The 25912-nt window shown below is 39.1% G+C and overlaps 1 protein-coding gene across 1 annotated transcript in view; it reads right to left on the bottom strand.

The window, feature by feature from the left end:
• The window catches only part of ATP8A1 (ATPase phospholipid transporting 8A1), a 203370-nt gene extending 177845 nt beyond the window's left edge, over nt 1-25525 (bottom strand). The window contains exons 1-5 of the mRNA XM_077758868.1: nt 25369-25525; nt 23130-23244; nt 22134-22233; nt 21075-21173; nt 14197-14242 (exon numbers count right to left, since the gene is read on the bottom strand). Of these exons, the coding sequence (XP_077614994.1) occupies nt 14197-14242; nt 21075-21173; nt 22134-22233; nt 23130-23244; nt 25369-25525 (517 nt within the window). The remainder of the gene's footprint in view (nt 1-14196; nt 14243-21074; nt 21174-22133; nt 22234-23129; nt 23245-25368) is intronic.
• Between the last annotated feature and the right edge of the window lie 387 nt (nt 25526-25912).

Below are 25912 nucleotides of genomic sequence, written 5' to 3'. Positions count from 1 at the left end.
TGCTGCTCAAATCAACCATAACCAAGATTAGCAGACACTACATAATGGGGCTCAAATTTGCAGTACTTTAAATTAGAAAAATACTGTTCAACAGTAGCCAGAGCCCTTCACTGCCATTTTATTTCTTCTGATCCTGTTTCATATATTCCCTCAAGTGTAATACTTAGGTTTAAAAAAAAAAATCAGTGTCCTATATTTCTACAATTGAAATTTGGTATGAAAATGAAGATTTCAGCTTATCTGGAAAGCTCAGAAGGTCAGTCAGTTCCCGTCTGTGCCTGGAACAGAGCAGTGGCCACCTTTCTCTATGGGGTTCACCACTGTATCACTATGTTCATGGTTTCCTGTGGCCTCATACCAAGACTGCTTCCCTTATTTAGGGCAACTGTCTGGCTCATGCCTAGAAGGCTTTTGTTTATTAACTGAGGTATAACAAAATGTACAGATCTTAAGTGTTAAATGAGTTTCAAAAACTGTAAATGCCTGTGAATCTACCACTCATCTGAAGATATAAAACTTCAGAAAGATCCCTCATGCTCTTTTACAATACATCCTTCCATCTCTAGAGGCAAATATAAATTAGTCACCATAGATTAGTCTTACATTTCATATACACTGGCTCATACAGTATGTGTGTATCTGAGATTCTGTCTGTATATAAGTGATAAATCATTAAATTCTACACCTGAAACTAATATTATACACTATGTTAACTGCAATTTAAATAAAAATCTGGAGAAAGAAAAAATAAATGTATTTCTCTTTAAAGTGAAAATTAAAAAAAAAAAGATTTTACTTTTCCCATTCAAATTAACAAGGTGCTGTAGCAGATTTCTAGACTCTGTATTTATTTTGTTGATCAATTTGCATATCTTCACAATAATATATACCATCTTGATTATTGTAACTTTGTGGTAAGTTTTGAAATTAGGTAAATCTTCTGTTCTTTTTTAATACAGTTTTGGCTATTCTAAGTCCTTTACATTTTCTCATAATTTTAGAATCAAATCATTAATTCTTAAAACAACAGCTCCTGAGATTTTTGATTCGGGACTTGAGCCTTTCAATTCATGGACAAGATCTATTTCTATATTTATTTACATCTTCATTAATTTTTCTAAAATTTGTTTTTGTAGTTTACAGTATATATGGGTCTTTCATTAGATTTATTTATTGATATTTGATAACTTTTTCTTATATTGTAAATGGTATTTTTACTTCATTTCCCACTGGTCACTGGTAGTATATAGAAATGAATTAAACTTTTATACAATGACCTTGTCATCTTGTAATTTTGTTAAATTCACTTATTAATTTGGATAGGGTTTTCTCACTGCTTTTATAGCAATACTTTTAAGAAACTTAAATTCTTTTCATCAATGGTGCTATATTGCAATTTGAGGTGGTTTTATTGTTTTCATATGCCTCACTGCTCATCTCCTTATTTTTAAAATCACTTCTGCTCTTATGTAAAAAAAAAATTCATTGAAAATCAGGAATAAGTTTTACTACTAAAAATTTCTTGTTAACTCTATGTCCTAAGTATCTCAGATTCTGCCAAATTACATCTCCACCATTGCCAACACCAGCACCCCTGTGTGAAGCACCCATCACGTCCCACGCAGCTAGAGGTCTGCATTAACCTCACCAGTAGTTTCCCACATTCACTCTTGATCTCTTTCAAATTTAGTTTCTACAGCATACCTATAACCACTATATATAATGATTATATATATTTGTACAACTATGGATTATTATGTATCAGTCCACATATCCTAACGCACATGCATACATATACAAGATTAGGTCACCCCTTGCTCAAAACTCTTCAACTGGCTCCCCTTGGTTCATAAAACAAATCCACACATCTAGATGGCCTTTGGTTAACAGCTCCGGCCTACTTTCTATCACCACCTCCTGCAGTCCCCTCTGCCTCTCTCCACAACCTGTAATTGAAAGCAACATGGTCTTTCCTGCCTCAAATCCTCTGCACCTTTCCATGACTGGAGCACTCTTTCTCTCCATCCTCACCTAGATCGCTCCTACATAAGTTCCAGATCTCAGCTTTAACACAATTTTTCAGGGGGCATTTCAAGACGTCCACTCCTTTACCACTCCCCTCAAGTCTAAATAAGCTTCCTGCACTTTTCCCTCAGAGCATTAAGGCAGTTTTACTATATATTTAGTTGAGAGACGATTTATGTAAGAGCCATCTCCTGCCCAAGATTGTCAGAACTGTGACAATGGGAACATTTTCTATTCTGTTCACTGCTGAATACCCTGTGTTACAGAAGAGTGATACAAAGGTGCTCAGTGAACACTTGCTGGATGGAAAGCCAGATCCACTGATGTGTTTGGGACCAAATGAAGCCAAGTAATAGTTATATAGATTTACTAAAGATACAACACTGCATCCCAGTAGGTCCCATATTAAAAACAACATACAGGGGCACCTGGATGGCTCAGTCGGTTGAGCGTCCGACTTTGGCTCCGGTTCATGGGTTCGAGCCCCGTGTTGGGCTCTGTGCTGACAGCTCAGAGCCTGGAGTCTGTTTCAGATCCTGTGCCTCCCTCTCTCTCTGCCCCTCCCCTGCTCACACTGTCTCTATCTCTCTCTCAAAAATAAAGAAAACATTGAAAAAAAAAAAACAACATACAATGTTTAAAAAAGAGCTATATAGAAAAGCACATTGGTAATTCCTCAAGAAGTTAAGCACATAGCTACCATAGGACTCAGAAATTCCACATCTAAGTATATATCTAAGAGAACTGAAAACATATGTTCACATAAAGACTTCTGCACAAATGTGTATTGCAGCACTATTTATTCATAATAGCCGAAAAGTAGAAACAACCCAAATGTCCATAATTAATGAATGGTTTAACAAAATGGGGCACATCCATATGATGCAATATATTTCAGTCATAAAAAGGAATGAAATGCTGATACATGCCACAACATGAATGAATCCTGAAGTATGTTAAATGAAAGCCAGACATAAAAGGCCACATATTGTATGATCTCATTTGTATAGAATGTCAAGAATAGATAAATCCATAGATACAGAATGTAGATTAGTGGATGTCGGAGGCTTGTGGAAGAGAGGAGTGGGGCTTTAATGCCTATGTGTACGGAGTTTCTTTTTGGGGTGATGAAAATATTCTGGAATCAGTGGTGATGGTGTGTTAACTGTGAATACGTGAAAAAAAATGTATACTTGGAAATAATGAATTAATGGTATGTGAATTATAACTCAAAAAACAGCTACGTAAAATGATGCCAAGGGACTCTTTAAACATTTGCTTAAAATTAGACTTCTCAGTTTTGTAAGTTCCTAAAATGATTCCAGCGTTAGCAGTTGGAAATGTTTCTGTAAGCACTGGATGCACTAACACGGTGTCCTCTGCGGTCAGCTCTGGGCCACCCCTTGCAGATCTGCAATCTAAATGAGCGCTCCTTGAACTGCTGCCTCTTCGCAGATGTTTGTTAGTTCACATCTAAAAATAGCCCTGAACCTCTCTACTGGGTCTCACTGAACAGGACAGAAGTGTTGTATCAGGCTTTCCAAACTCAGCAGACCAGCCACAGAGCCTTCACTCCATTAAGGAGGGTGGGAAGCTGTAGTACTTTCTCAGAACCGCAGAAAACAATCTTCCAGCCTGCTTCATGGCTCCCTTTGCCCTCTCTGCTCCCTCCCGGCATCCTTGCTCCCAGGGCTTCTTTCTGCACATTTAAACTGATCGACCTTCTTCCCCTAACTGACCTTTCTGCACTTCCTTCCCTCTCAATCCGCCTCTTCTCCTACTACTTCCTAGGGCCTCTCTGTCTCTGCCCAAACCTTTCCTCAAAATTCATTGTTGAAGAGATCCACTGGAAGATGCGGCTGAATGCAAAAATGTACACATCTAAGAAACTTTTAAATACATATTGGGGCGCCTGGGTGGCTCAGCTGGTTAAGCGTCAGACTTCAGCTCAGGTCATGATCTCGCAGTTCGTGGGTTCGAGCCCCGCGTTGGGCTGTGTGCTGACAGCTAGCTCAGAGCCTGGAGCCTGTCTTTGTATTCTGTGTCTCCCTCTCTCTCTAACCCTCCTCTGATCATGCTGTCTCTATCTCTCTCTCAAAAATAAATAAAACATAAAAAAATTTAAAAGAAACCTTTAAATATATATTCAGTGGACAAAGTTTTCTATCAAATATGAAATCAATGCATGTTTGTAACAAGCCAGATAGAGCTAATAACAAGAGAGTGGACATTCTCTCATTCCATACCACTTTCTCAAGGTAAGGAATACTAACTGATGCATCGGCACATACCTTTCTCTAAACAAACATGAACACATGGTGGTGCCTGGCTGGCTCAGTTGGTTATGTGTCCAACTCCTGAATTCGGCTCGGGTCATAATCTCATGGTTCCTGAGTTCAAGTCCCGTGTTGGGCTCTGCGCTGATAGGATGGCGCCTGCTTGGGATACTCTCTCTTTCCTTTTCTCTCTGCCTCTCCCCTGCTCACTCTGTCTCTCTCAAAATAAATAAATAAACTTAAAAAAAAAACATGAACATATGGACTTTTGCTTTCTCGTCTCTAAATATTTACTTCTCTGTAGCTTGGTTTTCCACTTAACATGTCACAGATGCTTTTGGGACAAAGCATACATACAGATGAGCCAGTTTTGAAAACAACCCACTATATGGATACATCCATTACAATGGGTCAGATAACTGAACAGTCTCATAAGACTCCATAAAATATATCCACAAAAACCTTTTTATCAAGGTAGAGGATATGGTGCAGCAGAAAAATGAAAGCGCAGGGAAGTATCAGGGGTCTGAGAAACTTCCAAGTACAGTTCTCCAGGGCCTCTTCGCACTCATCTAGGACATAGATTTTGAACCTATGTGAAATGTACGATAAATCTTAATTTTAAGGAAGCCTTGGGAAAAGTTTCCAAGAGGTCTTTTATAGCCCCTCATCAATTAGCCAAGGCAGACTATATAACAGGATAAACCAAATAAGCCATCAATCTATACACACCCTTAAACTAAAGCTGGTCTTGGGTGCCTCCAGGGGAGTTTCAAACCCTATACAGCACTTTATAAATCACCAGTTAGTGCATCTTGTTCTGCTCGTGGCCATATGTCCCACGTATAAGCAGAGGGCTATCCCAATCCAGCTGTGAAGCAGCTCTGGCTTGCACATCAGCTATATCCTAATGTATTCAACTATCTTCCTCTTGATGGAAATTCTGACTTCTCTTTTTTTCCTACCACCTCAAACACCACCAAAATATATTTATATGACTGTATTCTATAGGACATGATCCTAAGAAGAAGATTGCTGGCTCTGGGGCATTTGTGTTTGTACTTTTATCAGATACAGACCACATTACTTTCCCAAGAATTGTTTGCGATCCATACTCTCACCCACAATGTATGAAGTTCCACTGACTAAACCTAGACAAACACAAATTGTTATCCATCATTTGGTTTCTGGCAATCTAAATGGGTATTTGTTATTTATTCTGAAGGCTATAGTGACCTGGATTAATCAAAGTGTAAATTACCTTTATGTCTCTAGACTGAGTCAGAATTCCAACCAAGTGCAGTAACATTTCTTTGAGTGTACTACAGACCCTCGCTGCTCAACCAGTGCTCCAGGGACCAGCAGCACTATCATCGTTTGGAGGCTTGTGAGAACTGAGAATAGGTTTCTACCATCCCCTTCCCCCTTTCTTTTGTACTTGAAATATAAAACTAGAACCCAGAAATAAATACTGGAAGTATATAGCTCTCTTCAAACTTGAGACTCAACCCATTTTAGGATACAGAATTCTGGTGAAATTAAAAATCGGATCACGAGATAAAATATTTCTGCACAAATCAAGGCTTGAATAATGGCTATGGATAAAAGTCAAACGTATAATTCACTGTTGTCTTTACTTCAGAACTGGTTCCTAAGCATCCAACCGTAGAACAATTAAAATAAGCAATATCACATGTATTCAGCTGGTGACTGAAATAGTAACACAGTTATTTTTAATCAATGACCTCCTCTGACCCAGCTCCAACCATGTTTAGAGGAAGTGAGAAATTATGCTAGGTACTTTTCTTAGCTTTTAGCTTTCCTAGGATGGAAAGTACACCTAGTCTACACCTCTAGAATATCAGAGTTCAAGAAGGTGAGCTGTGGGGATGATCAGTGATGCCTAGTGAAGAGGGCTGAGAGTGAGCCATGGCAGAATTAGGACACTGGCCTGTCCTATGATGCTTTAATAGCTCATTCTTTTAGTTTTTATTTTTTAATGTTTATTTACATTTGAGAGAGGGAGGGAGAGAGAGAGAGAGCATGAGTGGGGAAGGGACAGTGAGAGAGGGAGTCAGAGGATCTGAAGCAAGCTCTGCACTGATGCAGTGAGCCTGATGTGGGACTCGAACCCACAAACCGTGAGATCATGACCCGAGCCCAAGCTGGACGCTCAACTAACTGAGCCACCCAGGCGCCCCTCACTCATTCCTTTCAATGCAAAACTCCTCTCTCTGCAGTTCCAGCCAAACACACCTGCTACAATTTTCACCCGGGCTAATTAGTCTGACAATATGCAGAAGAGATCTCAGACTTTCAACAAATACCTCAAATGTAACCTGTTTTTACTTAGCAGGATACTCCTTCACAGCTTTGTTGTAATGGATTTCTTTTTTGAAATGAAAACAGTCTGTTAGAGTCCTTTGGGAGTTCTCTAATCAAAGGCCCCAGAGAAACTGGCAGTCTCTCAGGACTCCATCAAACACTGCACAGGTACAGGTGCTCACTTAGAGTCTAACACGGGCTTCTCAGAGAGAAGCTGTCACCACTGTAAATGAAACAGCTCACCACCGGGCTGTTACTAAAAGTCAATGGGGTGCCATTCCTGGGCAATCGTGCTACTCCTTGAAGTGGGTAATAGGAAGCGAGTTATCCAAAGGATGATGGGCACTAGCGATGTCACAGAGGATGGGGAAACCACAGAAAGGATGGCAAACTGTAGTTTCTACCTGGTTGTAAGCATTAGAAAGGAGCTTTAGTGATTTGAGGAAGACAGGGTAGTGCTGAGACTGTGGCTTTGAGCTTGGCAAAGAAAGAACACCATCATACCCATATTAAAGCATCATTTCATTCACTATGTAGACCCTTGCATTCCAAAGACAATTTTAAGGTAGAAACCACTTTGTGGGGTAAGCTGACATTGCACAAAACTCTCCTGAGTGATATATACATGCACTGTCAGTGAGGAGCCTGTTTGGGATTCTCTCTCCCTCCCTCTCTGTCCCTCTCCTGCATGTGCTTGAGCTCTTTCTCGCTCTTTCTCTCTCTCTCTCTCTCTCTCTCACACACACACACACACACACACAAACACACACAGAATAAATATCTTTTTTAAAAAAAGTCAAGATGGGGCGCCTGGGTGGCTCAGTCGGTTAAACGTCTGACTTCGGCTCAGGTCATGATCTCACAGTTCATGGGTTTGAGCCCCACGTTGGGCTCTGTGCTGACAGCTAGCTCAGAGCCTGGAGCCTGTTTCAGATTCTGTATCTCCCTCTCTCTCTCTGACCATCCCCTGCTCGTGCTGTGTCTCTTTATCTCTCAGAAATAAATACATTTTAAATAAATAAATAAATGAACAAAACTTTAAAAAGTCAAGTCAAGCAACAATCTGCTTGGAGTCTGCCAAAACAAAAGACAAAGGGAACTTTCTGAATTCTGCTCTTGTCTATATTCTATATATGGCTTTTCCATTAGCTGATACAACTTCTATCACCCACTTACAAAACTTGTAACAACGGGCCTCACTGGCGCACTGGCATCCCTAAGACCCTCTTAAGAATGAAATCCTGGGGCCCCTGGGGACGCCTACAGAAACTCTAGGGGCGTCTTTCAGAAAGCTATTTTCAACCAGTGACTTATAAAAAAAAAATATATGGGTGAGATGACGTGATCAGAGAGCACAAGGGTCAGCAATCCCTTTTTCTCAAAATGCTTTTCCTTAATCCTGCTCAGAGTCATCAATCATTTGCTTTTTCCTTCACTGAACTGAACAATTCCTCAAAAAATCTCCCTCCACAGCCCCAGCAATCAATCCATTCCACCATTTGTGCAGCTGGGTTCTGGTTCTCTGCAGCTTAGAGCTGGAGCACCAGGCAAGAATCCTGACTTCTTAAACACTGGCCTTAGTGGGTGTCACCGTCTAACTTAGCGGTATTTGCTGCTTGACAAGATTCCTTCTCTTTGGTCGAGTCCAGGTGGATCTGTTTGCTGTGCATTTTCCTCTACCTTCCCGTCTTCACGGCTCCAGCCCTTCCCTGATTCATCAAGAGTCAATCTCTTGGGGCACCTGGGGTGAGTTAAGCATCTGACTCTTGATCTCGGCTCAGGTCATGATTTCGTGGTTTGTGGGATTGGGCTTTGTGCCTACAGCAGGTAGCCTGCTTGAGATACTTTGTCCCTCCCTCCCTCCCTCTCTCTCTCTCTGCCCCTCCCCCCCACGCACTGTCTGTCTGTCTCTCTTTCTCTCTCACACTCTCTCAAACCTAAAAAAAAATGACAATCTGTCTACTCCCCAACCCAAATAGTTTCAAAAGCATAACTGGAAGCCTAGCCACTCTCTCTAGTAATTCTTTCCAATTTCTCCACCTTGGTTTTAAAACCTCTCCAAAAAAGGACCCTAACTTGCCTTCCTGTCCTTGCCCCCACTGCTCTGTGACAAGTATCTTATGCTCGAGCTGAAATAGACTATTTCCCAGAATACATCACAGGCCTTCCCACCTCCTCCTGAATCACCCACCATTACCATCCCAATAGCTCTGCTTACCGAAAGCCCACTCATCCTTCACAAGCCTCAAAAATGACATTTCAGGATTCCCACTTCTCTCATTTGGCCCCTTCTAGTTTTTCTATCTTGTATCATAGTATTAGTGGGCATCTTATGTCCCTCCCAGATCATCATTTCTTGCAGAATAAGAACACAGACTGGTTTCTTTCTGTGTTTTCTGCACTGGGTCTTATACAAGGTAGACGCTTGGTGAGGACTTTACTGAAGTGAAATAACTAATGTTCCAGCTTTGAGTCACAACTATTTTTCCTCTTTCACTTTAACAATGGCCCTAAATTTCCTCAGTGGGTTTTTGCTCCTCAGTGTGCAACTTTTATTTATGGGACAAATGAAAGACAATCTGGGGTTGTACTCCCCTCAAATAAATGCCTGGTCTCCACCCAGAGCTGTTGCTAAAAATACCTAACCAGTTCAATTTATACAACCCTAAGGTCTTTGTGATAGTTTGAAAATATTAACAGTCTTACAAGTGTCTGAAAACTTTACTTAGGTCATATGTGTGCTCAATGTTTAAGCCCAATGTTTAAGATCATGGAAGTACTAGTTTCTAGGAACTATGTATAGGTAAGACAATGTACATGGGGCAGAGTGTATGTCCAGGCCTACTGGACAGGCCAGATGTGGGCAGACCTCCAGGGAGACAAAGAAGTAGCACCCTGGCTTTCTCAATAAACAGGACAGCGGTACTATCTTAAGTCCCTTAGCATGGAATGAACTTAACCAGATGGATTCAGCCTATAGTAGGTTATTTCAGGCCGAACATCCTGAAACATATTCTAGCCAGACTTTTTCACAAAGGCCTTTAAAGGTGAAATGGTTTTCCACTGGAGACAGGCAACTTCATGCCCTGCAGGGAAGAAGCCTCCTTAGGGCTATCAGCCAGCACCAACTCAATTCCACTTCTGAAAAGGCTGACTTAGCTCCAGGGCAGGAAGACACACTAAAGCTGAGATCTAGTATTTTTAGCTACATGCCTACTTGTTGTTGTCCTTTTCAAAATTAAAACTGAAAAACAGCTATTAAAAACCTATTCTAGGGGTGCCTGGTGGCTCAGGTTTTTTTTTTCATTTTTTTATTTAATATANAACCACATCTTCTTGATCCATTCGTCCGTTGATGGACACTTAGGCTCAGTCAGTTTTAAGCTTCCGGCTCAACATCAGCTCAGGTCAGATCTCATGGTTCGTGGGGTCAAGCCCCATGTCTGGCTCTGTGCTGACAGCTCTGTGCTTGGGATTCTCTCTTGCTCCTTCTCTTTCTGCCCCTCCCTTGCTCATGCACTCTTTCTCTCAAAATAAATAAACCTTATAAAAATTAATCTAATGTCTGCTACGTAATAAAGGAATGTACGAAACAATCTAATTAGGAATTACTGGTGGCCCTTGTTCAACTACGGCATCAGAACAGGTGACCAATGGGCTGCCAGGTGTCACAGGGAGCTGCCATCCATTCTCACCTGTGGGATGTATACACACCATCCTTCAGGGAAGACAGCCAAACCTGGGATTTTAAAAAGGCAAATCTATTTCATTAGGGGGGAATTTTTAATTTTAAGATCCTAAATATCTCTCTCAGTCTGCACCCAAACCCCATTTTTCCCTAGGCCTCTGTACTGATTTTGTGTGAAACTACCATTCCACTTGAAATGCTGGCATGCTAGCCATAATAGCACTTCAAATACACATTTACAATTTAAAATGACAATCAGCTCAACCACTATAAAAAATTCATACAGAGATTGTCTTCAATTTATATATTATAATGATAATAACAATTTTATATTTTACAAATTCCTGCAAAGCTTAATTTGGTAAAACAACCTAGATTGGGGAAAACTATGAGACTGTTTCCTGTGTGTGTGTGTGTGTGTGTGTGTATAGACACATGGAGCAAGGTATCAAATACTGTGAGTTCAAATATGGAGGAAGAAATCAGAGAAAATGAAGGTAAGTTTAGATGCAAAGAAAACCAGGGCATTCTGAATTTGGCAGCGCTCTAGAACTCTGGGTAATGGAGGCGATAAGTGGACCCAGTGCTGTGTTCACAGGAGGCAAAGCAGAGCAAAATGATGACATGATGGCTTCAACAGAGAAGGTAAAGTGGCACCAAGAGCTTCCGCCACATTAGCATTTCATCAGTGCCTGCAAAACAGGCTGGAGCACAGTGTTTTTGAAAACATCGCTTTTCATCTTGCTTACAGCGCAGATAATGAACTCTCAAGAAGGTTCCTTTCATTTCTAGTCTCTTGTTTTTTGTCTGTACTCGAGTATATATATGGAGAGTGGTTCATTCACCCTTACAGGCCCCTGGGCTAAGAGGTATGGGGAACAGAAAGATGAGTAAAAGGGTACACCTACCTAGTACACACAAACCATCATGTAACAAAAACACAGGAAGCAATCACAATTTACTGGGAGGAGTGAACCACAAGACTCAAAAACTCACTTATCCTACCTGGACTTCTGACCATCAATTTACACTGCTCTCCCTCAGCAACCAGGACCTCAGAGACCAATATGCAATCTGCATTGGCCAGCCCACTGAACCCTTTACCTAAGCAACTTCCAGATCTCTAGGACAAGAAATGGTTTGCTCTCATAAGTATTGATGAGAAGCTCAAAATGTAAAGTTTATGAAGTCATGAGTTAGGTCCCAATCAATAATTTAACCCCTACTGGGATTCCTTAGTTCATGAAAATGAGGCATCAGACAGTCTACATTTAAAGGGTTGAAAATGCTGTAAATGAAATTATGAATTTACATTTCTGAAGTCATTAGGGAATGACAGTGATAAAAGTCACTCTCGAGTGTTTCGATGTAAAATGAAGAGACAAAATATTTATTTCTGCAAGACTAGATGACTAATATTTGAATCTGACAGAAAGGTGTCCTCTTAAATATTACATGGTCTTGATAAACATTTATAAAATGAAAATTTAAGTTAAATACTTTAAATGTCTGTCAAAAATTAATTATCTATCAAAAATACCCCCCTTCTCACTCCTACACCCATTCTTGCCTCAATTCAGGAAAGCAAATTGAATTTCATTCCAGTCTAATGACAACAGATGGCTTTTATATCAAGCAACTTGAGTTATCTGACAGCAAACAGTATCCTGCTCAAACATTTTCGTTATCTCCTATGAACTACAATACGAAAAGACAAGCAACTTTCAGCTAGGCAAGGAGGAAAAATAGAAAAGTCTATTCCCTCAGAAAATAAATTCAAGTATTAAGCTAAAAGCCAAAATTTCTTGGAAAAATAATTTTTAAGTTTTCTGCTGACTTAAAATGTTTTTCATAGTTATTAATCTCTAATATTTTATTTTTGACATGAGTTTTATAGACTACAGAAGTTTTCCCTCCTACTTGCATATCCTTCATTTTTAGCCATAGAGCTAATCTAGAATAAACTGATGAACCACGAATAACCAAGAAAGAATATTCTCTCTAAATAGGAGACAAAATTGAGTATTTTGGGCAGTAGGTGGGATCTGGAAAATTGGAGAACCCATCAGTACAAGGTGTGGTAGCCTAAAACCATCTTAGCTATGAGGCTGCTCTTCCATCGTACAATGTTGATTTCTTGGGCCAAGGTTTGAAAATAAATAACTGCTAGTCCCTGAAGATAGCCCTCTGATACAGGATATACTATGTATTGGGGAAAAAACAGGTACATATTTTGGGTTCAAAAGCTGTAACTGAATATTCTAAGCAACGTGGCAACAAGCATAAATGTATTTTTGCATACTGTCCATAATACCAGTAACTGTAATATCTGTATTTTTTCCCCCTGTCCATTCCTAATGGTTGTCTCTTCACACCCAAATACCTGGAGTACTCTGTCCCCAGGCTTCTAATAGCCTCCTATTCCATTCCACTTCTGTTCTTCAACTTTATCTGGATGGTCATCCTGTGTCTTTCTGGCTTGTAAACCTTCAATAGCTACTCGGTATACTCAAGAAAAGTTGGGATCTCCTTGGGTTGGCATTCAGGCCCTGGAAAATTTGACCTTGACCTTATATTTTAATCATGTGTTTGCTTCCCTTTGATATGAATGTCTTTCTATATCTGGCACTCTAATAATGGTTCAACAAAGAAATTCAGTAGCCCTTTCCATCTTGGTTCAGGATAACCTCTCTTCCCTCTTTCTCAACACACATGTAATGTCTTCCCCATCTGGATGCCTCTGCTCATCCAAAGTGCTCCCCAAAACTTGGGATCTATTTCAAATTGCCCCACAACTTCTTTTCCTTCTTTTGGACTCATATAGTATTTGGCATTGGAACCATTACTTGTCGCAAAAATCTACAGAGACAGTGAGATCATGTAATCCAAACCTTCCATTTTCCATATAAGATCATATTTTACCCTTGGGCTTCTATGTAGTTCCCATCTTATGCTTTTTCATATGTCCCATAATAAATAATATGAGCTCAGTAAATATTTTAAGTTATTAGGGGATACCTTAATCAATGTACCTTTCTCAAATGTATCAAAATCAGCAAATAATCTCTTTAGTGGAAGATATAAGCAGATGATCCCTTTGGAAGAAAAGCAGGGTATTTGGCAGAGTCCCATAAAAATCACAGCAGTATATAAATACTGTTTTTAATTACCAGCTAATTTTGGCACATGTGACTGATCCTCATCACATTAGGAAACTTCAGAGAGAAATGAGATTCTCAGATGGGGCAAGTTCAGGGATGGGTAAGATGTCTATTTCACATGTCCCTGGGTATTTTTTTTTATGAATCTAGAGCATCATGGTCTATTTACTTGTTGAAAGGTCATTTAGAGTTTTGCTGTGTCAAAATATAACCCACAACAAAAAAAGCCATGTCAAAATGCCATGTGCTTCCCAGAAGCTGGCCTGGTTTTTGTTTTATTTATTTCTGGAGCATATATCATCTGTGTGTACAGTATAACACAAAGTGCTTCCAATGTGCCTTTTAACAAGTAATATCATATCTGATTATTTTCTATAAATCTTATCTAAAATAACATTTATTGATCACCAACAAACTATAGACATTTTGCAGCATTTAACAACTGATTTCATGAAGGACAGTACTTGGGAATGCATTGCTCTGAGGCACTTAAACATATTAAAACTGTTATCTTTCAAAAGTATTACTACTATAAATCACTCTAAATGTAAATTTAAGTATTATGCTAATAAATGCTATGAAGAAAAAAGAAAAGAGTCTCCCTTGGACCAAAAACTTAAGAGATACAAGGTATTTTCGGTTGAATTACATTTAATTGAAGTGATCTGTACATATTACCAGGAGTGTATTTGACAGATAAGAGAAAATGTAAAATTCCTACCTTGTGTCTGTTTCTTGTTCACTGCATTATCAGCTTTATGTCGTTTCTAAAGTTTAAAAGCAAAAAACAAAAACTGTGAAAAAGTGGATGAGATCAATAAAGTAGCACGTATAACAAAAATATTTCTTTCAATTTATGTTTCTCAAGGCTTTTTTTTTTTTTTTTTAAATTTCTAGGAGAGAGAGACAGAGAGACAGCGTGAGCAGGGGAGGGTCAGAGAGAGAGGGAGACACAGACTCTGAAATAGGCTCCAGGCTCTGAGCTGGCAGTCAGCACAGAGCCCAATGCGGGGCTCAAACCCACGAACCGCGAGATCATGACCCAAGCGAAAGTCGGACGCTTAACCGACTAAGCCACCCAGGGCCCCTCTCAAGGCTTTTATCCTTTTATATCAATTTTGTCAGCACACTGGGGTGTGGTGATGATAAGAATCAGAGGGTATGTGGGAACGTTAAAACTGAAAACACAATCCATAGCATCGTCATACAGTCTTACTCTTCTGGGAACACAGGATGCAGTCCTCAGGAGCATCCTACATTATCCTATGTTATACAGGTAAGGTTAAAATTTTAATGTACTAGAAAGGGCTGATTTAGGTTTTTACTTAAATAATTCACTTAAAAAAGATGACTGCCCAAGAGAATTATCTGTAATAACTACCACTTAATAATGGTACTAAAATATTTTCAGCTTCTATGAAATTCATTATCTAATTAGGCTGAGTACATCTTCATAATTTAATGGCATGCTGATGTCGGCCAATGACGACCATTTGCATAAAGCTTCTTCTATCCACTATTTCTCAATGGACCCCTCTCCCCATTATAAACCACTGAATCACAGGATCTAGTCTCCTTCCTCTTAAGAGCACCAAAAAATTAAATGGTTAACAGGTAAACTAGCCTAAGTCTAAGTGGAGGAGTTTGAAGAGTCGCATAAGTCAAGGTTTTAGAGCAGAGAGTAAAAGAAACGAAAGGTCAGAGGAAAGGTGAGAATTTGAGTGGCCAGGGGAAGGTATCTTGTCTATGGTTCAACTAGAGGTTTTCCATAGCTTCTGTCTAAACTTACAGCATCAAGTGTAACACATCAGCCTTGGCTGACGTTGCAGGAGAGTGCTGAGTTTACCTAACTCTGAGCTCAAAGATTCTATCATATAAAGTTCAAGGTTAGATTTAGCTGCATATACCTAACTATAAGATGGGTTGGGATGAATGTAAAACAATTGAGTTCCTAATTTTTCCAGGTGAGAAGAAATATAGTTTTTAGAATCACAATGCACATATGACAATACTCTCCAAGAGAAAAGGCCAGCGTTGTGGATTAGCACTCTGCCGAAACACAGCAACACTCAGGGGGAGTGACATAATAGTGGGCAGTGTGAACACAGTTCATCCAAACAATCAGCCACTGAACTGTACAAAATGCAAATAGAGCATTCAAAACGCCTCTGTGGAAGGCTTGTAGAAAATAATTCTTGCCATATCCATATGTAGGAACACACTACAATTCTTTCTCAGAACAAAACACTCACTAATAAGACTGGAATAATGTAGATTTTCATTAGGCAAATTACTGCTTCCAAAAGTAAGCTTATGATTTACCAGCAATTGTTTTTAAATGAATTTTTAAAGTTTGTTTAAATTTGTAGCATCAGGGGCGCTTCGGTGGCTCAGTCAGTTGAGCATCAGACTTTGGCTCCAGTCATGATCTCGTGGTTTTTGAGTTCGAGCTCTGCATCGGGCTCTGTGCTGACAGCTCAGAGCCTGAAACCTACTTCAGATTCTGTGCCTCCCTCTCCCCTCCCCCACAAAAATAAACACTAAAAAAATTTAAATTTGTAGCATCAGTAGAGAATATTTTACAATTGGTAAAACTCTAAAATAAATTTTGGTTCAAAATAATGGGTCAAAGCAAATTTAGATATTTGAAGGAGGTGCAAATATTTCCAAAACAATGCATATCTATGACAGACAATGCTTAGATTTCCAACTGAAGGAGACAAATAAAAGCTAATTAATGAAACATTCTGCTTAAACAGGAAATTTAATCTTAGTGAAACCTAAGGAGATCCTAAACATTACTTTCCATCTACAGAGAATTCTTGTACAGGAGCATCTCTTCCCTCAGCCTTCCCTCCACAGAATAAATTAGGTTGCCTGTCAAGAAACAATTGTGNAGAAAAGAAAAGAAAAGAAAGAAACAATTGTGTTGAATATACATAAGGATCCATCCAGACAGGCTGGTTCTAACCTTAGTACTATAAAAAGATCACATCTCTGGTTCCAAATAGATCATTATTCCTCCTAAAATGAACAGTTCAAAGAACATTAATACAGTGATTCTAGGAGTTCAAATACCTCCACTGTCCTATAATGAGAATTCATTTAATGTCACTGAGGACCCGTGAACTATTTAACATTATCAATACTTAGTTGACAGTGCACCACTAAACTACTGTGTGCTGTGAACTTTAGGATACTTAGGTATGTAATGTTGACCACTCCCTCCTGGGAGCCTTCCCCGACTTCCTCAGCATTTCTGATCACATCAGTGCCCAGGTGTTCCACCAGTAGCTTGGCCCCTTCTTCATTTCCTCTCTTGTTATTCCGTGATGGAATTGTTCAGGGCTTACTCCCTGGCCCTCTTTACGTTTTATTCTATACTCTCTCCCTGGCTCAGCTCATCCATACCTGCAGTTTCAATTATAATTGATTCATAAATATTTACCAGCCAAGACTCTCACTGCAGCTCCAGACAGTTATAGCCAGTTGCCTCCCTGACATCTCCCTCTGGCAGTCTCAGAGGCATCCAAAACTATGTCCAAAAAGCAATCTAGGACCTTAACACCCACAATGTGGTCCTTGTCTCAATATGGAACCATATACCATTCACTTCCACCAATCAGGAACTTGAGAGTTAACCTTAACATCTTCTTCTCCCTCTCATTTCCATCCAATCCATTTCTTCTTCATTCAATAATGTTTACAAAACTTTGTGAGCCAGGCCCTGTTACTGAGGATGCAGCAATGAACAAAAGATAAAAATCTTACTCTTTATGGAGCTTACATTCTAGTGGTTGGAGAGAGAATGTGAATATCCTAAGTAGGGTATGTAGCATGTGAGATGGTGATAAGTCTTGTCAATTTTACCCCTAAATATACATGGAATTTATTTTTCTATACTGCTTTATCTACAACACCACTTGGTTTAAGATGTCTTCATTTTTTATAGCATCTCTAGAATATTCTTTTAACTAGTCTACCCAAATCCTCTATTTCCTTCCAATTCATTTTCTATATTTTAGTCAAAAGGATATTTAGATGATGACAGTACAGTTAGCATTTATTCATCACCTTACTGTAACCAGGCATTGTTCTAAGGACTTCAGTGCATCATTTAATTCTTAGGATAGCTGATAGCTGGTGTGGTTACTTGATTGTCTCCTCTGCTGGGCTGCAAGTTACATCATGGCTGCCTTTACTCAGTAAGACATTCCCAGTTTTGGGTCTCCGAATACTGTAGACTTTAAAAAGTATCTGTTTTGTAATGAATAAAGTTTACCAGAGTTTAAGTTAACAAGTGTATAGCAAAGAAGGCATGTTTGTCGTGGTGAATATCATCATGTAACAACCAACCTTGAGTCTTATCATAAGAGCTGACATTTGACATGATGCAGTTTTTTTTTTTTTTTTAAACAAAAAGCTATCCACTAATTTTAGAATATTTTCAAGTAGGTATTTACATGATTTGCTACTTGGACACTGAAAACAGGAAACTGTATTATGTTGAGCTATGCAAAGTGTCAGGAGTTAAAATGCACTGAGGTGCATAAGTTTTAGGTGTCTCACCTGGAGGGAATTCTTACTGTTTTATTCTAAGTGTTCAATGTAATATAAAAGAAGGTTTCTTGTAATGTAAGCTGTGTTGTATTCACTGGTGAAAGAATGGTAGACATTACTAGACTTCACCAATATCTAGTTCTCCTCTATTTTCATGGACATTGAGATTAACCTCTTTTTTGTCTTGTCACTAGTTCTAATATTAGACTGTAAGCAGATGTGATGTGCCCTGTTTCTGGGACAAAAATTTCTGGACCTCCATTCTCTCTTCCTTTGCTCTGGTGACCACCAATATTTTACACAGTAGACCCTTGATTCAGCTGCGTTCCTGAGTTACGACATGGTGCTTCATGCCCTCCCTTCCTCCCAGAAAAAACCCTACAATGTCTTTGGCATGTGAAAAATAAACTTAGGTTTAAGCCACTGATATTTGGGACATGATTACTACTGCAACAAAAGCTTATCACATCCTAATACATATCCTAGTGAATTCTTGGCACATAAGTACTGCTTCATATATTTTGTTGAAGGAATGGACAAATAGATGTATTCTTATAATTATTGATAAAGATACTTTTTGGGCAATAATCGAAACTATTTGACTTTTTGTTTGTTTTTTAGGGAGTACTTTTTTAAACTTTCTATCACCTTATAAAGTGATATATATTTCTTGTTAAACCATTCTTAAGGAGCTATTTTACTCAAAAATTTTTTAAGTTTATTTACTTTGAGAGCGAGAGAGTGAGAGAGCGTGCGTGCACACATGCACATGCCCACAAGCAAGGCAGGGGCAGAGAAAGAGGGAGAGAGAGAATCCCAAGCAAGGTCCATGCTGACAGTGCAGAGCCTGATGCAGGGCTCAAACTCACAAACCATGAGATCATGACCTGAGCTGAAATCAAGAATCAAATGCTTAACCAACTGAGCCACCCACGTGCCCCTATTTTACTCAATTTCTTAACGATTTTATTGGAAAAGTACTCCATGTAATACTATTTCTCCACACAACTGTTATTACATCCTCCAGGAACTGTGTGGTAAGCTGCTTTCTAATAGTACCCAATTACTACACTGTGGTAATAAAAGTTCTGTTTAAAAAGACAATGTCTTTTGGATAAAACATTATTTACCATATATTTTCATATTTTCCAAGAGAGGGGTTCTAAAAACCAGAGCTAGAGAGCTAACAGTTTTGATAGAGGGAAACAATAAAATATAGGCAGCTTACAGCAGTGATAATAATGTAGGGCCCTAGAGCCAAACTGCCTTATTTTGAATACTGACAGCCCCAGTTTTTAACTGTATGATCCTGGGCAATTGACCTTGCTCCTCTGTGCCTCGTCTCCCTCATCCGTAAAATGGGGGGTATACCAATAATCCTTTAAAGAGTTTCTATAAGACTTAATAAATGTAATGGTTATAGAACAAGTACATGGACCCCAGAAGCTCAATAAATGTGATTAATACTACTGTTGGTGACTTGCCACAATACAGAAGAAGAGAGCTGGATGAGACAGAACTTTGATCCCAACTGTTTTCTTGGACAAGTTTCATGACCTCCTTCAACCCCAGCTTCCTCACCTTTAAAATGGGATTAATATCCAACTTTTAAAGGTATTTAAGAAATGAAATGGGAAACACATTTACAAAAACAGCAGCACAAATGTCTAGTAAATAACCTTTGTTTAATCAAAATGATGTCAAAGAAAGAAAACAGAGTACATAAGGCAAAGAAAGAGCCGGATTATAGTAAAGACCAATCCTTATGGATTGCCAAATCCAAGTACAATTTAAAGGATGGTAAGTCTGTGTGGAACAATTAGGTAAAAAGAGAGTCCTTGACGTTTTCGGTTTGTGGTCTCCTTCAAGCACATTATTTCCAATCAAGAGGATGGTGATGTTTTACAGAGATGCACACAGACATACGGCCTCTGTCTATACTCCCAGATACTGGGAGGTTTTTGAGACTGATGGTCTAAATGGACGTTTGACCCATTTCAAATGGGTCTAGTGAAGCTATGCCTCGTGTGTTCTTAGGGGTTCTCAATTTGATTCTCTACAGAAATAATATTAATGTCTGGGCAACTTTCAACTGGAACTTCCCAAAGAAGCTTTTCCTCATCTTACCATCTGACTTGCCTAAGGCCTGACAGAAGGTCATTTCAGACTGGCCAAGTATTTAAAGGAAAAAAAAAAATATCCGCTTTCTCAACTGAGGTAGTTAAAATAACGATAGAGCAGGAAAAAAGAAGAGTCTGAATTTATTTTGGGGAACTTATTTTATAAATGGGAAATGGACTTCCTCTTTTCTCAGCTACTACAGAAAAATAAAAATAGCAAATATGTTCGTCCTTTTATGTTGGTACTTTCTTTTAATAAAAGGAAACTTAGAACTACTAAAGATGAAAAAGAATCAAAGGTATTTAATAAAGTGAAAACCATGCATATAAATTAAAAATAAAAAATACATTAAAAGCCCTTTACATTTAGATAATTTGGAGGTTACCGTGTTTAACTTGAAATAAAGTTCAAATTGAAAATTGGACATAATTGAAAATAATGTTTAAATATGGTTTTCTCTCTAAGCCATTAATTAATTTCTTGGGGCACCTGGGTGGCTCAGTCGGTAAAGTATCCAACTTCAGCTCAGGTCATGATCTCACAGTTCGTGAGTTCAAGCCCCATATCAGGCTCTGTGCTGATAGCTCAGAGCCTGGAGCCTGCTTCAGATTCTGTGTCTCCCTCTCTCTCTTTGCCTCTCTCCCACTCCCACTCTGTCTTTTAAAAATAAACAAACATTAAAAAATTTTTTACTTTCTTTTTTTACTAAACTACAAACATGGAGAACACTCTAACAAGTACTCTGTAACAATAATCCTGTAGAAACCAAGAGGAATGAGCTCCAGAACATAGTCTATATATTTTTAAGTTGAGTGGACATTTTAAACAGCCTGTGTCAAGAATTAAAGAAAAACTCACGTATAAAAATATGGATAGAAAAGAACCGTCACATTTGTTTATGAAAAATCAAATACTTACAATATCTTCTATTATCTCCTTGACAGCTGCCACAGCTAAAATAAATAAGAGAGGAACCAGTGTTGTGTAGCGACCTGTTGGTGATACATCAGGTATTTGCTATTTGGGAAAAAAAGAAGAAAAGGAAAGAAAAAAGAAAGAAATCCAGTGAGAACTAGCAAGTTGATAACATATTTAAAAACAACCAGGTCTCAGTGCCTCTTAAAATACATTTCAGTGATTTTACTACCATGTCCGAGTAATACTGGGTGAGATAATTGGCTCATACTGAGTTAAGTGGCTGAAGAACACAAGAGCTGGCTTCATGAGAAGCTGTTGTGTGCGTGTGGGGCGGGGGGAGGGGGCTTAAATACATACTATACAGTCATTGAAACTGATATTTTAAAAACACACTGAATCACACGGGAAAATATCCACGCATTGTTATATGGTTAAACTAGAATGTAAAACGTACGTAGTATATGATCTTCTTTTTATAAGCTAAATCAAACAATATTTGGCATTGGGGGACACAGGGGAAAGAAGACCAGGAGAAAATACACCCAGAATTTAAGAGTAGTTGTCTCTGAGGGGTGGAAAAATAATAGTTTTAATTTTTTATGCTTTGTTGTGTTTTCTTATTATTTTTACAATGAATGTATGCTTTTTAATGCAGTGAAACTGGTTTTCCCTGATTACTACCTACTCAAATGCAAAAAGAAATGTTTTAAAATGATAATTTTTATATTCTAAGGTTCAGAACCAACTTACTGTTACTAAAATAAATTAATATTTAATTACTCTTTGAAGATAGACTTCATTCCCCTCTCCCATCAAATTTCCTCCCTGCCATATTGAACTTATAGAATGTTTAAAAGAAGCTGATAAAAATGAATCAAAAGGCTTGAAGAAGTAGTGGAATGCTGACATTGCCTGTAGCCAGAGCTGAAAATGTGCACCTAAACCAGCCTGTCTCTGTGTTTTAGATGCACTTCAGAAGGTGGGTCATGGGCTTAACAAAAATATTTATTAACATCTAAACATCTGACTTTGAACTAAAGTTTTATGACATGACTTTACCTGAAGCAGTGCAATAAAGAGAAAAAATGAGTTAGCAGCTCTTCTGAACTGAGAGTAGAGAAATCTTGGAAGGAATGTGATGATGTTGTATTTTGCAGTGCTAGAACACAAAATGAAAGGGAGAATAAAAAATTAATCCATAATTAGCACCCACATTTACAAAATTCTAGTATTATCATATAAAAAATGAGATGGACATCTGCCCTCCGTTTCAAATTGGAAGAATATTGCAAATGGTCATTAACCCAAATGAAAGTAAGTGAAAGGATTAACTAAGTAGTAAGAGTTTAATTTTCTGCATGACCTCTTTTGTTCTCTTTGGCCAATCATCCTTTTTAACACACTAGGAGTAGCTTACAAAGAAGAGCAACTTTAGTTAGGAGACGGTAAAATACACTAATAAAAAATAAAATTTTACCAAAAAATCAGGAATACAAGTAAGACCAAAAACTTTATATTTTTTTCAATATTTATTTATTTTTGAGAGAGAGAGACAGAGACTGAGTGAGAGTGGGGGAGGAGCAAAGAGAGAGGAAGAAACAGAATCTGAGGCAGGTTCCAGGCTCTGATCTGTCAGAGCCAGACAAGGGGTCAAACCCATGAACAGCGAGATCATGACCTGAGCCAAAGTCAGATGCTCAACCAACTGATAACTAACAATAACCACTCGTTCTTTCAACAGGTTTAAGACAAAGGCATTTACCCATGAGGAACTTTCGCTATGAGGACACTACATATAGAATTGATAGAGTTGATAGAGCATGGCTGTTTACTCTTTCTGTTTACCTCCGTCCAGCTTCCAGATTCTTATTAAGATCTTATTGGTTAGAGGATGAAAAAACCAGCAGTTTCACAGTGCCTCCAGTAAGTTCTCAAATATTAACCCAGCTTACTGAAAGCTCTTGGTGAGCATTTTTACTTCGGCCAGAGAAGGGAGATGGCCTTTTGGGTGCTGCTGTGACGGCCAGTCCCACAAGCCATCATTGTAGCTCCTACCTGACTTGGTTATTGCAGAATTTTGTCAGCTGGGGCTGGTTGATGAATATAGTCCGTACTTCCTCCTGGTCAGCCAGTGAAGTCTTCTCTGAAACATCATCTGTCTTCTCATAACCTTGAAGAGAGACAGTCTTTTGATTCAATAAGCAATGTTTCATTTTATTATCCAGACAAAAACACACTTCATGAGTACTTGAGATTTTACAATTTGTTCAGAGCTATGTGCTTCTCCCTGACTGGTGTTCTTGTTTCTTTGAGAATAACAAATGAAAATCCCCACATCTCATATTTCAACTAAAAGTCAGCATTTAATAGTCATATAAAAACTGACCCATTTCAAAATTTTTGCCATTTTGCAAATTTTTATTCATTGCTTACCCATAAATGTTCAACTTGCTTCCTTCTGTTATATAAGAATCCATCCAAAAATAACAAAACATTTTAAACTAGTTGACCTTATAGTTTTAGAGAAGACTAATAAGACAAAGATAATTTAAAATATACTTTAAAAACTTTAGTGTACATATTTAATACCTCTCTGGGATTTTTTTTTTCCTTTTTGGGTGAAGAGAGAAAAAAGATAAACATTAAGGTTTATAGAGGCAACCACCATGCTGTGGGATGACCACAAATCACTGTGGTCATCTTACTCTTTCCACTAATTACAATTTAGGTTCACAATGAATTTTAAATTTCTTAAGACAATTTCAAGTCATCTCAGGATCATTCCTTCTTTTTATGTTTTAAAATTTTATTATTTTTTTAGTGTTTATTTTTGACAGACAGAGGGGCAGACTGCAAGCAGGGGAGGGGAAGAAAGGTGGGGAGACCTAGAACCTGAAGCAGACTCCAGGCTCTGAGCTGGCAGCAAAAAGCCAGACACAGGGCTCGAGCTCAGGAACCAGTAAGATCATGACCTGAGCAGAAGTCGGCCACTTAACCCTGTTATTTATTTTGACTGGGACAAAGACAGAGAGAGAGAGAGAAAGAGAGGGAGAGAGAAAGAGGGGGAGAGATAAAGAGAGTTAGAGAATGAGTTGGGGAAAGGCAGAGAGAGAGAATCCTAAGCAGACTCTGCTGTCAGCGCAGAGTCCAACGCAGGGCTCGATCTCACAAACCATGAGATCCTGACCTGAGGTGAAATCAAAAGTCAGACACTTAACAGACAGAGCCACCTAGGCGTCCCTCAGGATCATTCTAACAATGCAACAGATTCAAGCAGTTTCAACGGGGTAACGTCTTGTTGCAAAGTTGGCAACACTTTAAAAATACATACAAATTCTCAGGGCACCTGGATGGCTCAGTCAGTTGACCATCTGACTTCAGCTCAGGTCATGATCTCATGGTTCATGAGACTGAGCCTCACGTCGGGCTCTGTGCTGACAGCTCAGAGCCTGGAGTCTGCTTCAGATTCTGTGTTTCCTCTCTCTCTCTCTGCCCCTCCCCTGCACACACTCTCTCTCTCAAAAATAAACATCAGAAAATTTAAAAAAAATACATAAAAGTTCTATAAGAACAGAAAAAATTAAAGCTGCTTCTTTTACCTTCTAGTGAGAATTAACTGAGACTAGATTAAATCAGTCCTTACTCCTTTCCTAGAAAGAGCCACCAACAGTACTCTATTAAATACCCAGCTTTCTTCTCTTTTTATTTAGCCAATGCCAACTCGTCCCATAAAACCTGCTGACAGGGTTTCTTCTGAAGTACTTTTAGACGCTAAGTCAGTGATCCTTCTCTATTCCCACAGCCCTCTGCACTTCCCTTGTCCCTAGCAAAACACTTACCAGGTTTTGTTACTGCCTGCTTATGAGTGTGTCTCTCCTGCCTAAAATGGGAACTCCCAGAGGCCACAGACAGTGTGTTATTCGTCTTCCTAATACCAGTACCAGCCAACAGCAGGTACTCAATAAATGTTTGCCGAATAAACACCAAATAACAAAGGAGTGGTTATTTGGGTTTTTCTTTTCTTTTCTTTCTTTCTTTTTTTTTTTTGAGGGCAAGTAAATACTTCTCCACCCATTGATAAAGACACTAATGGCAGCCAAGTGCTGGCAACAAAATGTAAAAGGGAAGCTTGCCTGTGCGGTTTTTGCTATATGAAAGCAGAAAATCATTCAGGCTTTCTACGAAGGTGGGGGACATGAGTATGGGGACCAGTGTAGTATATGCAGAGGACACAGCAGTGCTGAGGCCTGGACAGAGGGAGAGGCAAAGACAGTGAGATCTGCTGAAAAAGCACACAGGCAGATCTCGGGAGGCCTCTCGTGCTGGTGAATAAGTCTGGAGCGCATCCTCTGGTTGGCAGCGAGCCACAGAAAGCTTTCCCAGCAGAGAGGCGCGGAGTGAGAAGAATGGTCACTCTGGAGGCCACATGGCCCCAAATGAAGTGCTGTCATAGTCACTTTACAGTTTGAAGCACATGAGCAGCACTGCCTCTGCTCGCGTGGCTAATCATTATCTTTCACCACACCATGTTTTAGATACAGACCTCCCCCGTAATTTTATATAATCAAAATTGTATATATGGATTGCTAGAGACTGGACATTTGTGTCTCCTCAAAATTCATATGTAGATAGGTAATCCCAAATTGATGGTAATGGAGTTGGGGGGGGTGGTCTTTGGAAGGTGATTAGATCATGAACCCTTGGGGCACAGGCAGTGGGATGCCCCACGTGGGTGTGATACTGAAGGAGGGAGGGAGATCTGCACTGAAAGCAGGGAGCCAGGCACTCAGCCAATGGGAGCTGCCAGTCTTCCTGCCCTGTCTCTTCAGGGGTCCAGG

The sequence above is a fragment of the Crocuta crocuta genome, unplaced genomic scaffold, assembly GCF_008692635.1.
Source record: "Crocuta crocuta isolate KB4526 unplaced genomic scaffold, BGI_CrCroc_1.0 scaffold223, whole genome shotgun sequence".
Taxonomy (NCBI): Eukaryota; Metazoa; Chordata; class Mammalia; order Carnivora; family Hyaenidae; genus Crocuta; species Crocuta crocuta.
The sequence above is the reverse complement of the archived record's forward strand: the minus strand, read 5'-3'. Positions and strand labels throughout refer to the sequence as shown.